The following is a 14,600-nucleotide window of genomic DNA, read 5'->3' as shown; positions in this document are numbered from 1 at the left end:
TTTCCTGAAAATTCATCCAATCGACCCTTGTTAGAACATACTCACATGTTTCTACATGCTGAAGCAAATGCATTGCCTTATCGTGTAGACACAAGTGTGAGTGAGTATAATTTTACTCCGCTGCTTTTAGCAGTATTCCAGCAATATCAGCGAGAGGGGTGCCACACATTGAACTACGTGGGGAATCGAACCCGGGCTTTCGGCGAGACGAGCGAACGCTTCAACCGTCGGGCTAACCATTGCCTGTTACACACAGGTGCGACACAGCAGAAACTACCAGTCGTCGAAATAACTTTTGAATACTTCTTAATATGTCAGCCAGAGGTATCAAATCCACGTTAAACCATGATTTTCATGCTGCCCGCATTCCCATGGAATATTTTGACATGACGGTAGTCCTATTCTCAAACAGATCGGTAGCAATTACAAATACTGATTTAGCTCATAAACATTGAGAAACATTGAGTTGCGAATTCTAGTGATTTGAATGTACGGCCATATCTTTCAGACATAAAATCGACAATCAAGGTTGAGGGTAAAGTGGTCTAATAAGCCACCACTCATTCATGCACTGGTTAAATGAAGACCGAGGTAAGAATTGAATTTGCAACCACAAGGCCCTACATTGTTTGAAGTGTAAATTTGTGCCGACAAAAATTATATTTACTGATTTTCAAAGATAAGATGTCTTAAATACCCATCAGCACATGTGTATTTTTCGAATTATTTTAAAATAATCAAATAAAATTATTACATTTTAAGAAATAAACCCATGTGAAAGTATTTTTAAGTAACTAAGCATCAGTACAGTTAGTATCAATAGAGATAAAATAACAACTACAGCTCGCCTGAGGGGTATAGTGTCTTTGGCTTCTCCGTTTGTAATCAAAGTCATTTCATTCCTATGATTTCACTGGACATTCTGTGGATGCGTCACTCTCCGGATTAAAGACGTCTCATTCTTTGTGTTTAGAGTCTTCAAATGAGGACGTTATAAATAAACCTTTGTCATATTTTTCATTAACAAGATTTACGTTATAAAATTAATAGCTACCAACTAACAAAAATGTCAAATGTGATTTACATTAATTTTGGCTGTGTTGAATTAAAGAAGACACCAACACTTAAATTTCTCTAGTCCGGACCCTGTTAATTCGCAACGATAATTATTGCATACGTTCTTATTTAATCAAAGGGAACTGACAACGGATCTAACACACCCGTTAGTTTGTTTGTTTGTTGTTTAACGCCGCCTTCAGCAATATTTCAGTTATATGACGGCAGTCTGGCACAGATAAACCAGTGATTGACAACATGAGCATCGATCCTCGCAATTGAGGTGCATCAACCAAGTCAGCGAGCCTGACCACTCGATCCAGTAGTCGCCTCTTACGACAAGCATAGTCGTATCCTCACGGAGTGGGACGTTGTTCATAATATCAACCACTGGTTTGTCTGTCTCAGACTATGTACACATCGCCGTGATATTGCTGGAATACTGGCGCGTGAAACACGAAACAACAAAGCTTACCTGGCATTCGTTAATCCGGACAGATACACTGGAAACAGTCTGCATTAACGGTGAGGTGAGGTGAAATGGAATTTAACGTCGCGTCCAAGATTATTGCACTTATATAGCGACGTGCATGTACGTGTATGTGTTTGTGTGGCTGCTTGTACTTGTCCGGACTGATGCCGATTTATAGTGCTAGCTCACTGAGATACCATGCAGCAGTTTAACATGAATATCCCACTCAGACACAGTAGACTTACTCCGAGCCGACCAGTCCTTGTCTTAGCCCCTTAATGCCGAGCGCCAGACAGGGCAACAACAAGTACCATATTTCAACGTCTTTTGGTATGACGCGGTCGGGGATCGAACCCCGGATCTTCCGCTCTCCGTGTGGACGCTCCACCACTAGACCACGGAGGCGGTTTCTGCATTAACGGGGTTCGGTGTTTGTGAGTAGATATCTCCGATAAGCGATAGTGATAGGAAGTTCCTTGCTTGTTGACTATATTTTTTTATATTTTTTTTATTATTATTATTATTATTATTATTATTATTATTATTATCTGTAAACTTTCAGGATACACGGATGCTGTGCGTGGTTCAGCACATGTATGCCCTTCCTGGGTCAGTTTCATCACCTTTCCGTTCAAGTACGTGTATCTTTTTAATCTAAAAAAATAATTGAACTGGTATTTTTCACCAGGTGTAAATGTGTTTTTTCCTTGCCCGGAGAGACGAGAAACCGCAGAGAAAGACATTGATGTCCGCATAGAGACAAGGGAGCGCTCCCTGACGTCAATAACACCTACAACAGCCATCTCTGTGTTATGTGATTGATTGCAACTATTGATATAACAAGGAAATACAACGTTAAATAAGACCTCTAGTTTGGACGATCGCTTTATGCTATTGCACTGAGCCTCATTAATCACGTGGCCTGTCATGATGAAACTTAATGACGTCACGCCTATTGTGTATGAGGCTCGCGCGGGTTTAATTCGTCTGGAACAGTGACGTTTTGGTAAAGAAATATGATGATAAATCACGTTTTAATGCCGATGATTATAGGCTCATAAATGTTAAATTGCAAATGTATTGTTGCCATATATATACAGTAATCTACGGCTATAGCGAACTAAACGGGAACTTTAAATTTAGTTCGTTATAACCGTTTTAGGCACATAGCCTGTATATCGGAAATGGACGGGACCATAAAACAGTTCGTTATATCTGTCAGTTCGGTATAAGCGTGTTCGTTATAAACGTTGTTTACTAAATATATATATATATGCGTGTGTGTGTGTGTGTGTGTGTGTGTGTGTGTGTGTGTGTGTGTGTGTGTGTGTGTGTGTGTGTGGAAAATGTACACATGTCAATTCTTATGTTATAAATGCTACTGAAATTAATAACAAACATAAGATCAGCACTACCTTAGTAACGTAGTGGAGGGAAGATATGACCAAAACTGCTTTAAAGACAGGGGGAACTCTAACACAATGTATGTATTAAGTGACCCAATAGAAATTGCAAATTAACAGAAAACGTAAATTCTTTTATCTTTTTTTGTTTTGGGACTTAAATACATGTTCACGATAAATGTTTTCCTGAGTTTAAATGCCAATTTGTTCATTTTCTGGAAAAAACATCTAGACATAAGTAAGTCCCTGATCCATGATGAATTGTAAGAACCGCCTTTAAAAATATATCCCGCTAGGGTAAATAAATGTTCATTATCAAAAGGGCAAAGACATATGACCGATTACTCTCTTGGACTCTTTTGATCATTACCTGCGACTAATGAAATCCAAAATATGAAATCCAATACCCTGACATGAACACAATTTATGTTTGTTTGTTGTTTAAAATCAAATTATTACATTTTAAGAAATAAACCCATGTTTATGTATTGTTGAGTAACTAAGCCCCAGTACAGTTAGTATCAATAGAGATAAAATAACAACTACAGATCGCCTGAGAGGTATAGTGTCTTTTGCTTCTCCGTTTGCAATCAAAGTCATTTCATTCCTATGATTTCACTGGACATTCTGTGGATGCGTCACTCTCCGGATTAAAGAGGTCTCATTCTTTGTGTTTAGAGTCTTCAAATGAGGACGTTATAAATAAACCTTTGTCATATTTTTCATTAACAAGATTTACGTTATAAAATTAATAGCTACCAACTAACAAAAATGTCAAATGTGATTTACATTAATTTTGGCTGTGTTGAATTAAAGAAGACACCAACACTTAAATTTCTCTAGTCCGGACCCTGTTAATTCGCAACGATAATTATTGCATACGTTCTTATTTAATCAAAGGGAACTGACAACGGATCTAACACACCCGTTAGTTTGTTTGTTTGTTGTTTAACGCCGCACTCAGCAATATTTCAGCTGTATGAGGGCAGTCTGTACATAATCGTGTCTGGACCAGACTATCCAGTGACTGATATCATGAGCATCGATCTACGCAATTGCGATACGAAGACATACATAAACCAAGTCAGCGAACCTGCTTGGCAACGGTATAAGGGTCTATACCGAAAAGTCGCCTTTACAGTAAATAAAAGTTTTTATCCATAAATCGTGTCTACTTTGAGATTTCTTATGATTATGGAACATTTTGGTTTTCACATTTTTATCTATGGATCATTCGATCCCAAATGCGGACTTCAATTTGATTAATCGTAATTTTTCCCCGCCAATTTTGATATATATTTTATTCAACTAACTTCAAGTAATGAAAAATATTTACATCTGTTCTAAGAAAATCAGTACGAGAAATTACCCTTTGAAATTAAATTATTACTTAATTATTTTGTCTTTATTTCTCCTCAATTACATCTCTTCTCAGAGATAAATTAAATAACCATTTTGAGAGCAAATTTACGTTGTTTTATTTAAGAAAAGAATATAAACCAAAATAATTCTATAACCTGTGCAAATTGTCCGTTCTGTCGAAATAGATAAAGACGTAAGTACATTATTAGTAAAATATAGTTTGAGCGTAGTCAATCATAGTAAAGCTTTAAATCATGCAAGCTAAATTCGGTTCGGTAAGATAGCCAATAACAACCGTAAAACATTATTGAATAGGATAAACAAACAAATAAACAAACAATTGAACGACCAATACGAAAACGTAACTAATTAGATATTGACAACCATGCCCATATCTCCTTGGCAAGCTATGTTACCAAGCTAAGTTTTCCCATAAAACCCCAACAATTGGCAATGACCGTGACGCGTGACATAGTTGTCTCTTGGTTATAGGGCTGAAGAAATGTTTATTTCTCCCCACAAAACACCGACATACGCATTCTTCTTCTAGTTTTATCACACGTCCGTGAAAGGCTGGTATATTTATTGTTGTAATGCATTTGGGTGTTAAATAAACAATAACGAGAATGCACGACGAAATTAAAATAGCCCACTGTGCGAACAGTGTTTTCGAGGAATTATAGAAAAGGAAATTTAATAACACTGTCATATGTAAGTTCCAACTGGAACGTGGCTCCGTCTTTGGCGAACTTCAGGGAAATAGCAGTCCTGATTGAAGTAAGGCGTTTCTGTTAATCTTGACGGATGGTGCATATTTAATCTGGCAAGATATCAAATATTGCGCACATTGCTAAATATTGTGACCGATGAATAATTGTTTCAACGTTGACTTAATATTATTTGATTGTGTAAAATTTTCTTTTCCGTGCCACAAATTCGTGTATTCAAATGTATATTCCGTCTACAGGTAATTACAAATGGACAACAGTAATTTAAATTAAACGTATATGTTTAAGAAACAAACGATCATTTAAGAATATTCTTATGAATATTTATTGACTTCACTTTAAATGGAAGTACACATCTCTGACGTCAGAGTCTAATTATATCAATCAAAGTGACAATTGTTCTACTTCGCTAATGACGATATCTTACGTAAATGCGGATCCCGACAAATGAATTCCCCTGAACTAACATTAGATTTCCTTATCCCCTGTCGCCAGAGGAATTAAACAGCCCGCAAAACCTGTCTCCCGTCTCGCTTCACTTATGACTACTTTTACCACATTGTGATGAAACACGCATGTCACGTGACATATACTACCTACTGGAGACGTCAAGAGGCCCATGCATCATTCTCTGTGAGAGGTCTTTCGCAGTGACGTTTTGTAATTAATCTCTTACTTTTGATTGGTGGGACGGGTCTTGTTTCCTGCCCCGCTTCGCTGGTATAAGAAGGGGGAGTGAGATGAGAGTGGACTTAAGAGATAACACTTCTCCACTGTTGACTTCTTCACCCCATCAGAAACGTAAGGTAAGACAGATTCACTAAGGGCCCTTTCCACAATGTGCCCTGATCTCAGCGCCACAGCTGTCTAAGTCTTTCTCAAAGTCTTAAAACGGGACTTCCGATGGTCTTAGAGCTAATATGACTTTGTGGTGCACACATCCCAGGACAACTGTATTAAGGCATTGGCCATAAGGGAACTCTGACGTTATGATCACCTTGTGAAACGGTGCCCGACACTTCTTAATTTCAAATCGGGTCATGAGTTGTATATATATTGGAAAAGTTGATGACAGACATCTTGGTTGATGTAAATGACTTCAAAGTTCCACGACTAGGTATATTGTTAGGATTGTGTACACTGCAGCATCTCAAAAGAACCAACGTTAGAAAAAACTTGTATACCCCTTGCAGTCATATCCAAATATGTAGGACATCGCCCTCCGACCTCTTTGATAAAGCTGTAACATTTTTTATTGCTGACTGTTTTGAACATTATACTCAATCTCCACTCCTTTCTTCCCTCTTTCAGGAGTCTGATCTGTTCCTCATGCAACTACATCATTCCATCCCACCATGGAGTCTCATATCTGTAATAATCGTCTTGGTGATCAACCTGCCCAACTCTAACGCCGTCATCGAGAAAGACGATCTCCCACCAGAACTTCTGAAATGCTACCACAACTATGCCCGTGTTAGTTTGCGGGATGTTGTTGGGCAGACACTGGCTTGGTTCTGTGAGGCACCGGCGGTCAGGGCCCTTAGAAGTGGTGACCGCCCGGTGCCCAAAGCCCCGTCCTCCGTCCGCTATGTCAGCGGGCTCGTGGACAAGGTGATCGCAAGCAAAGGGGGGCGAGTGAAACGTCAGGCAGACCAACAGCCCGACGTGAAATGCCGCAGGAAGGAATACAGGACGTTGAGTGATTCTGAGAGGAATGCGTACCACAGAGCCATAACAGCTCTCAAGCAAGACACAGTAAGTAGATTTAACAATATCGCCTTTGGCGATCAGAAATAAAACATCTCTGCAACTCTTGGCCTGGCCTGATAGGGATCGACTGTTTAGATGACAGCGCTAATATTTTCTGCTGAATTAGTTACATTATATCCTAACTGAAGTTTTGCCATGATGTGATTTGCAGACGAATGTGACAAAATGGTATTTCCTGCTCAGGTAAACGTCTAGGGCCAGTTATGGCGGGAGAATATTTATCTTGCTTGAGATGATTCACTTTCTTTCCGCAATTGTTAAAAACCCGACAGTAGAAAGGCCGACATTAATATCACACTCATCATACAATTTTCACTCATTTTACTGCACATGAAGTTTCTGTATTTTTCTAACTTATCAGTTTGATTGTACGCAAACATCATTTATGTACACGTGCCCAGGGATCTCAGCATTTGAAACCTCTAAACTGCAAACACAAAACATTTGGCGAACACCTTACATATGTGTCTCTTATTTATGTGCCTATTTGTGGTTCCGATTCACTAACCCGGGTTAGAAACAGCCGTCAGCATAGTTTGTTGGAGGCGACTCCATAAGGAATGACCTGTCGGGGTCGTTAACATGGCTATAAGTCATCATACCTCGACGGTGTGGGATGTTACTCATAATATCCACCACTGGTTGGTCCTGTATTGACTCCATAAGTTATTGACGCTGTTATATTACTCAAATATTGACTGTGGCGTGAATCAACAAACGTGCCAAACGAAATTGTCTAAATCAGACGCTTGTCAGCTTAGATGTGCGGACGACCATTTTATTTGTGGAGATGCACATGCGTTGCCTCTATTTGCAGACTGTTGAACCCAACAAGTATGATGCTCTTGCTGCCCTCCACACTGGCCTAGCTACCAGCATTGCCCATGGTGGACCAAACTTCCTGGGCTGGCACCGTGTTTACCTTCTCATGTAAGTACTGTCTCCATATCTATATGTGCGTGTGCCTCATCACCATAACATATTTCCATAACCACATATGTCCATCCGACTCGTCGGTCACAAAAAGTAATGACTTTCATATTTTAAACAGAGCTCCAGATAAATCAGTATCAGTATACAAATACGCATGAAAAATATTTTAAAACACTATAAGAACACTGCGTAATTACCAAATGTATCCTTTTCAACTTGTATACCTGTATTTCTTTACTTAAGAATTGACTTTCATTTTGTGTGAGTTCATTGGAGTATGAATCTCAGAAGGTTCTTACGTCAATGAACTCATACAAAGTAAAAATCAATTCTTAAAAATTGTTATATTACAATTTTTAACCTCAAAGGACGTGAACCTTGATCAGTACTCTCTTATATTTACTACCTGTGACTTCATGTTACCACTGACAGCTATACAACAACGAGCTGTATCGCGGAAAAAAATACTTCCTCAAAACGAGAGGTGACATCAGTTTATGTATGTTTAACATGCTCAACAGGAACAGCTTTTGTAGTTTCTGTACAACAAATGTACTCAAATAATATCCTCAGACGAAAAAGGTCTGTTAAGAATGACATCAGTAAAACTGTCAAAATGACAGCGCAATACATTTACTTCAAGTACCAGACGTCAAAATGGCCGACACGATAAACGTGACGGGTGTTTTTAATGCACCCGGGGCTATTACGAATGTCAGTCATCACTGAACAGTTGGCCAATCATTAAAAGGTGATTGTAAAGATGTGTTACTGTAGACGTTACTGTACCGTAGACACGGATCGAGTCGATACTACGATAGTTTGGATGTACGTTTCTTGGTTTTGTTCTCTAGGTTGGGTTGTACCGAGGATATCCTTGAACGGACATGCAATTAAACTCTCTGACTTATCCCAATGTATGCTAGTACGCTAAGATTAAAGGGTCTAAATGATCAGAAAGAACACTTCTGTATGTATTCGTGCTGGGGAATCCCCAGGAATGTGGAAGTAGTCCGTCAGTGATTACGTCATTTCAGGAAAAAGGTCTCGTGAAAAACGTATGAACGTTAAATTGTGTCGTCCATATTATTATGAACGTCAACTGCACGGTCATGTGCCCGACGTCTCGTTCAATGGGAAAGCCGCATATCGTGTAAACATCAAATTAAAAACTAATAAATCTTTATTTACAATGCGAACGCAGGCAACACACATAGACAACAACTCTAGTCTTCTGCTGTGAATAATGCATGAACAAGGAGCTACGATTATCGTTAATTAGACATGAACAAGTAACCAATAGCAGTCACCTGCAACAGCGAGGGACACGGGTGGCCCAGTCGTCTAAGCCGCCGCGATTCGCTGTGCAAAAATGCATCCCTTGGGCACGCCAGAAACCTATCATTGTGGGTTCGAATCCCGGTTCGCCCCTATTATGTTTCTATCTTTGTCAGCACCATTCCCGTGCTCGTTGGTTTCACTGATGTGGTAAACGTCTGAGACCTGCATCACTTCGGACTTTCCTCCAACATTTAGCTGACACGCCGTGATATAACTGGAATACTGTTAAAAGCGGCATTAAACCCAACTCACCCACTCACCCACTCACCCACTCACAGCATTTTAAGCAGAACTATTTAAAACATTTTTGGTGTAAGTATACCTAATAGACTGGGGAATGAAAATATATACCTGAAGAAAACTGAACAAACCCAAATTCTATTCTACATTTTGATTCGTAGATCTATAAAACAAGAAATAACAAGGCCGACGAGTCAGCAATGAGTTCTTAAATCTGTTTGTGTTGATAGACTGAAAAAGGCGACAGCACAATAATCTCGTAAATCAACGAATCACTTCAGTTTTATCCCATTTCGAAGTTGCAGCTGAAATACATACCCGACATTCTGTTCAATGTGGCGTGAACATCCACTCATTAGCTGTTTGTGTTGCAGGTACGAGATCGCTCTGCAGGAAGTTAATCCAAGCATCTGTCTACCTTACTGGGACAGCTCACTCGACAATGAACTGGAAGACCCTCGCCAGTCCCACGTATTCAGCCCGGACTTCCTTGGTGGAGGTGCTGATACTGGTAATGGTGGCGTTGTGAGTGATGGACCCTTTGCTGGATGGCAAACCCCAAGTGATGGCCCTCTGATCAGAAATATTGGAGGAGATGGAGAGCTGTTTACTATAGAGTCGATTGAAGCTGTTCTATCCCGTGAGAGGACCCATGACATTGTTCCACCTAACTCCGTACCTGAGAATGACCTCGAGTTCCATCATGGCGGTATCCACGTCTATATAGGAGGACTGATGATGCAACTAGAAACGGCTTCGTTTGATCCTGTTTTCTTCCTTCACCATACTTTCGTTGACTACGTATGGGAACTCTTTAGGACGAAACAGCGAGCTCTCCGTATCGATCCACAGTTAGACTACCCTGAGAATTTTGGCTCTGATTTCCATGCCAATAATGCATCAATGGGTTTCAATCTTGGCTTGACAGCAGAGCAGGGATACAGTGATGACTTGACGGCAACGTATGAGTACGAACCTTCCCCCGACTGTACTGAGGCACGACCATCTTGCGGATCTAGATATCTTCGCTGTAACATCCAGAGAGGAAGATGCTATCCTATTAATCCATCAAGTGCACCACCCGAGCCTCCTACTGTCATGCCAGGGTGTCGTCCTGGCCAACCAGGCTGTCCTACAAGGCCACCTACAAGGCCACCCACAAGGCCACCCACAAGGCCACCTACAAGGCCACCTACAAGCCCACCTGGAATGCCAGGGTGCCCAACAAGTCCGCCAATGCCTGTGCCAACCACACCCTGCAAGCAAGAAGCTCTCCCTATTCAGAACAACTTTTGTATTGACGGTGCTTGTGATACAAATGGCTGGGTATATGTACCAGTTAAGGTTGTTTCTATGCGACCTCCTGGCCTGACGAAATACGACTCGTACCCGGTCTCTAATGGAAAAGTCAGTAAAACAAATGACATCTACCAACCATCTGCATATGCTGAAACTAACCGTTATATAAGCAGCATTCGAGGTGTTCCCAAAACATACGAAAGGTGCGACGATGGCAAAGGGTTTGGTCAAGTGTATGTCCAAGCAAGTGGACTCAGTTACAGTGGGATTTACAAGGAGTCTGCTATCACTGACCAGCGTCTGGCCACATCCCTGTCCATTGCTTACATTGCAGTAAAGGACCCTAAGAACGGCCCAGTCAAAGCTTTATTCAGAGCATTTGACTCATGCGGAAGAATCTGTCACACTGCTTGTAAGAAACCGGGAACGAACGAATATGAGCCTTGTTCGGGAGTCCTTAATATCAAAGATGTTGCAGGCAAACCAAAGCAATACAGCAAAACCTATGGACAAGCTGCTCTAAATACGTGGGGTTATGTACAGAATCAAGACTGTCCCAGCTTCCTCGTTGACGACATTGTCCTCACCTTCTACTGCGACTACAGGGAACGCCTGCCATGGTCAGATGCCAAGTCTGCTCAGATAAAACCGAACCCAAAGAAGGTGGTAGCGGTGAACACAGTCCCTGCACCAGAACCAGCGCCACCAGTTCTGCTGAATGGTATGTATTTTCTGATGTCTAATTTCTTTACTGATTTAATTAAATGTTTTACAGTCTGCAATATTGCAGCTATATCACGATGATCTATAAATAATATAATGGCCAGGAAAACCAAACGCACACACTGTCGCCATTTATCAAACCATTTCTTCACCATTTCTTCAAACATGGGGTACCAGGTACCTCATCTCTCCTGGCATCCCCTCAGTGTTGTAATGAAATGAAGAGACCAGACATTTCTTTTAGTATTTAATTGTACACCAGCAAAATCGGTCTAATGTTGAGATAACACATGTTATCCAATACACTTTTAATAACTATCCACATATATATATGGTTCTGATAATTTAATAACTTTCTTTACAGAATGCAAAGTTTCTGACGACTGCATTCTCGACATTCCATGCGTGTCTGGCAAGAAGAAGTGCACTACTTATGGGGAGTCTCACAAATGCAGAGGATCTTGCAACAAGTATGCTGTGTGCAACTATGGTCAGTTCTGGGTGAGATCATGTCCGATGGACTGGTCATACCACCCACAGTGGCAAACATGCACATCAAGAAAACTATGTATGAACACTTCTCCACTGACACAAATTTCTCCCAGACAAATACAGAGGACCTGGAACGTGAACCCCAGACGGAACTCATACCTTCAAAACCTCGGACGAATGGTCTTTGGTTCCAGGAGGCTTGGAGGAAGCATGTTTGGATAAATTCTACCTTGATCTATATCTGGATACTCTCGTCTTTCCTGTGTACCAGCAACTTAAAACATTTAACTTATTTACTTTTTTTTCTCTTTTCAACTTCCCTTGCCTGGGTTGAAACATTCCAAGTTTAAACTGTCGTTTTTTTACAAAGTAGTTATAGAGTACCTTCAAAGGAGATACAATGCAACACCATTCTCGCAGTAACCATACACGTGCTTGGGTATTTGACACAGTGTTTCACCGTAAGACAATGATGCACAAACAATTGTCCGTTAAAGCCTCACGATAAAGTCCTAGAAATCCAATTTACCACATCTTGGGCTTTTGCGCCCGGTGGAATCTGTTTCGGCAGATAATCGAGACTGATTGTTATCTGGCATTGACGTTGTATATTATTAACGTTATCCATTACTGTGGATGCAGGTTTTATGTGTATATATCAAAATGATACTTTTGTACAATCTGAAAGTGGGATAAAACTCATAATAAAATAGTTTTTACTCCTTTTGTCGTACTTTCTTATTGATGTGTATTACTACCAATTGTCCTTGCTAGAAATATCAAGTAGCTTAATATATATTTTTTTCTGGATCAATGGCTTTTTCTTTCCAATTGCGCTTGGAGCTGGAAGAGCAGTAAAGTTTCCTGTTATTCAGATACTTAGTTCACCATTTACTCCTATGTGGAGATAAGCATTGGGCTGTGACGGTCTCTTTTCACAGAATATCAACTGGAAGAGTAAATTGAGGACCCATTCCTCCCCGGAATATTAAAGTATGGATTATACACGCGAAATGAATAACATAACTGTCAGATATAGTTTTGTGAATGAGACACTATAAGACAATTACGTTCATCATATCTCATTTTAAAAGCTTGATAATATTGGTACTATATATTTGTTAAACAGCTACACCCTAAACACATGGAATGATTAACATTGGGAACCGCACGTCAGGATCAGATTGCAGGCTAACCTCCAAACTAATTATTCAACCACTAATGAAGATCAAGGTTAAAACTCGTCTTCAAAAACCCATGATTGTCGTGAAGGCGACTTACGGTATGGGGTGGTCAGGCTCGCTGACTTGGTTGATGAATGTCATCGTATCCCAATGGCGTAGGCCGATGCTCAATATGTCAGTCACTGGATTGTCTGGTCGATTATTTACAGACCGCCGTCATATAGCTGGAATATTGCAGCGTAAAACAACTAACACATAAAGAATCATTATTCACAATTTTTCGGGCCAATCTTCCTCATTCACAAAATCAGTATTTACGTGTTCATACCCAAGCACCTGTATGGAAATATACAAAAAAACATAACGGTGGAGTGACACAAGGGGACGTCTTGTTTATTGCTTGTATCGTTTTTCACATTAACAGCGAAGATCAAGACAAGAGCATTGCGTGCACTGTGCACGGTTACACGACATGATTTAAATATGCATGTGGGAGTATCAAATCTCTCACTAATTGTTTGATATAATTAATTTTAAAGGCTGATATTAACAGGTCACTCTTCAAATTGCATGGTGTCCAGTTCGTGCTATCATTTTACACCTAGTTAAAACAATGTTCACCTTTCTTTGTAACAAATATGTGCAAGTTTACGTTGACAGATCGCTCACCTTGTTTTGAATATATGACATCATTGCGATCCGAGGTGTTCGCAGAAAGGTGACTAGTGTGACCATTCACGAACACATGCAAAGGCAACCTGGTTGTTCACCTGACAATTCACGGGAACACATGACACGGCCAATTTACTGTTGTGATTCTTTTATATATATATATATATATATATATATATATATATATATATATATATATATATATATATTGTGATCGAGGAGAGTCTAGGAATCGAGTCAACATTCAGTAGTAGAGCTGGAGACGACCCGGATAAACTGTTTAAAAAAAAGGGGGCCATTATTAGTCCAAAATATGAAGAAGAAACCGATTCATGAACTCATCTGATAACTCTATGGAAAAATTATTTATGAATAACACATACCATTTATCATATTACATACATGGCCTTGTGAGAGATCCTTTGACCATAACATATCCATTTCTTGCTAATCGTATATTTCCTCCAATTCAGTTTTAGTAACAAAAGAAAGGTCGATCTGAGGAGGGAGGTACATTTTGACTTTTTTTTTTTTTTTACTTTAGCAATTCCTTTAAGAGACTGATATGAAAACAAAAACCTGAATGACTTCATTCACACAACACAGTAACCTGCTAGTTTTGTCGCACAAGTCTGAAAACTTCTTCTAATTCATTGTTGTAAAGCATATGTTTATAAATATAACGATGACCAAGTGAAAATAGCCCACTTGAAAAACATTCTCAGCAGAAACTGTTTCTGGTACTCAGCGATCAGAACTCTAGATATTAAAGATTCCATCACAGATTTTATTTACGAAAATCGCGAAAGAAGTGAGTGAGTGAGTGAGTTGGGTTTAACGCCGCTTTTAACATTATTCCAGTTATATCACGGCGTGTCAGCTTAATGTGGAAGGAAAGCCCGAAGTGATGCAGGTCTCAGACGGT

The 14,600-nt window shown here is 39.8% G+C and overlaps 1 protein-coding gene across 1 annotated transcript; it reads left to right on the top strand.

The window, feature by feature from the left end:
- The first annotated feature begins 4,547 nt into the window (after nucleotides 1-4,547).
- On the top strand, nucleotides 4,548-12,041 carry LOC139453902 (uncharacterized). The gene is made up of 5 exons (XM_071235349.1): nucleotides 4,548-4,568; nucleotides 6,333-6,776; nucleotides 7,609-7,721; nucleotides 9,680-11,325; nucleotides 11,692-12,041. The coding sequence occupies exons 1-5, from the start codon at nucleotides 4,548-4,550 to the stop codon at nucleotides 12,039-12,041; spliced, it is 2,574 nt and encodes an 857-aa protein (XP_071091450.1).
- The last annotated feature ends 2,559 nt before the right edge of the window (nucleotides 12,042-14,600 follow it).

The sequence above is a fragment of the Haliotis cracherodii genome, unplaced genomic scaffold (assembly GCF_022045235.1).
Source record: "Haliotis cracherodii isolate W230 unplaced genomic scaffold, xgHalCrac1.p SCAF_10, whole genome shotgun sequence".
Lineage (NCBI taxonomy): Eukaryota > Metazoa > Mollusca > Gastropoda > Lepetellida > Haliotidae > Haliotis > Haliotis cracherodii.
Note: the sequence above shows the minus strand (reverse complement) of the source record. Positions and strands in the feature narration are given on the sequence as shown.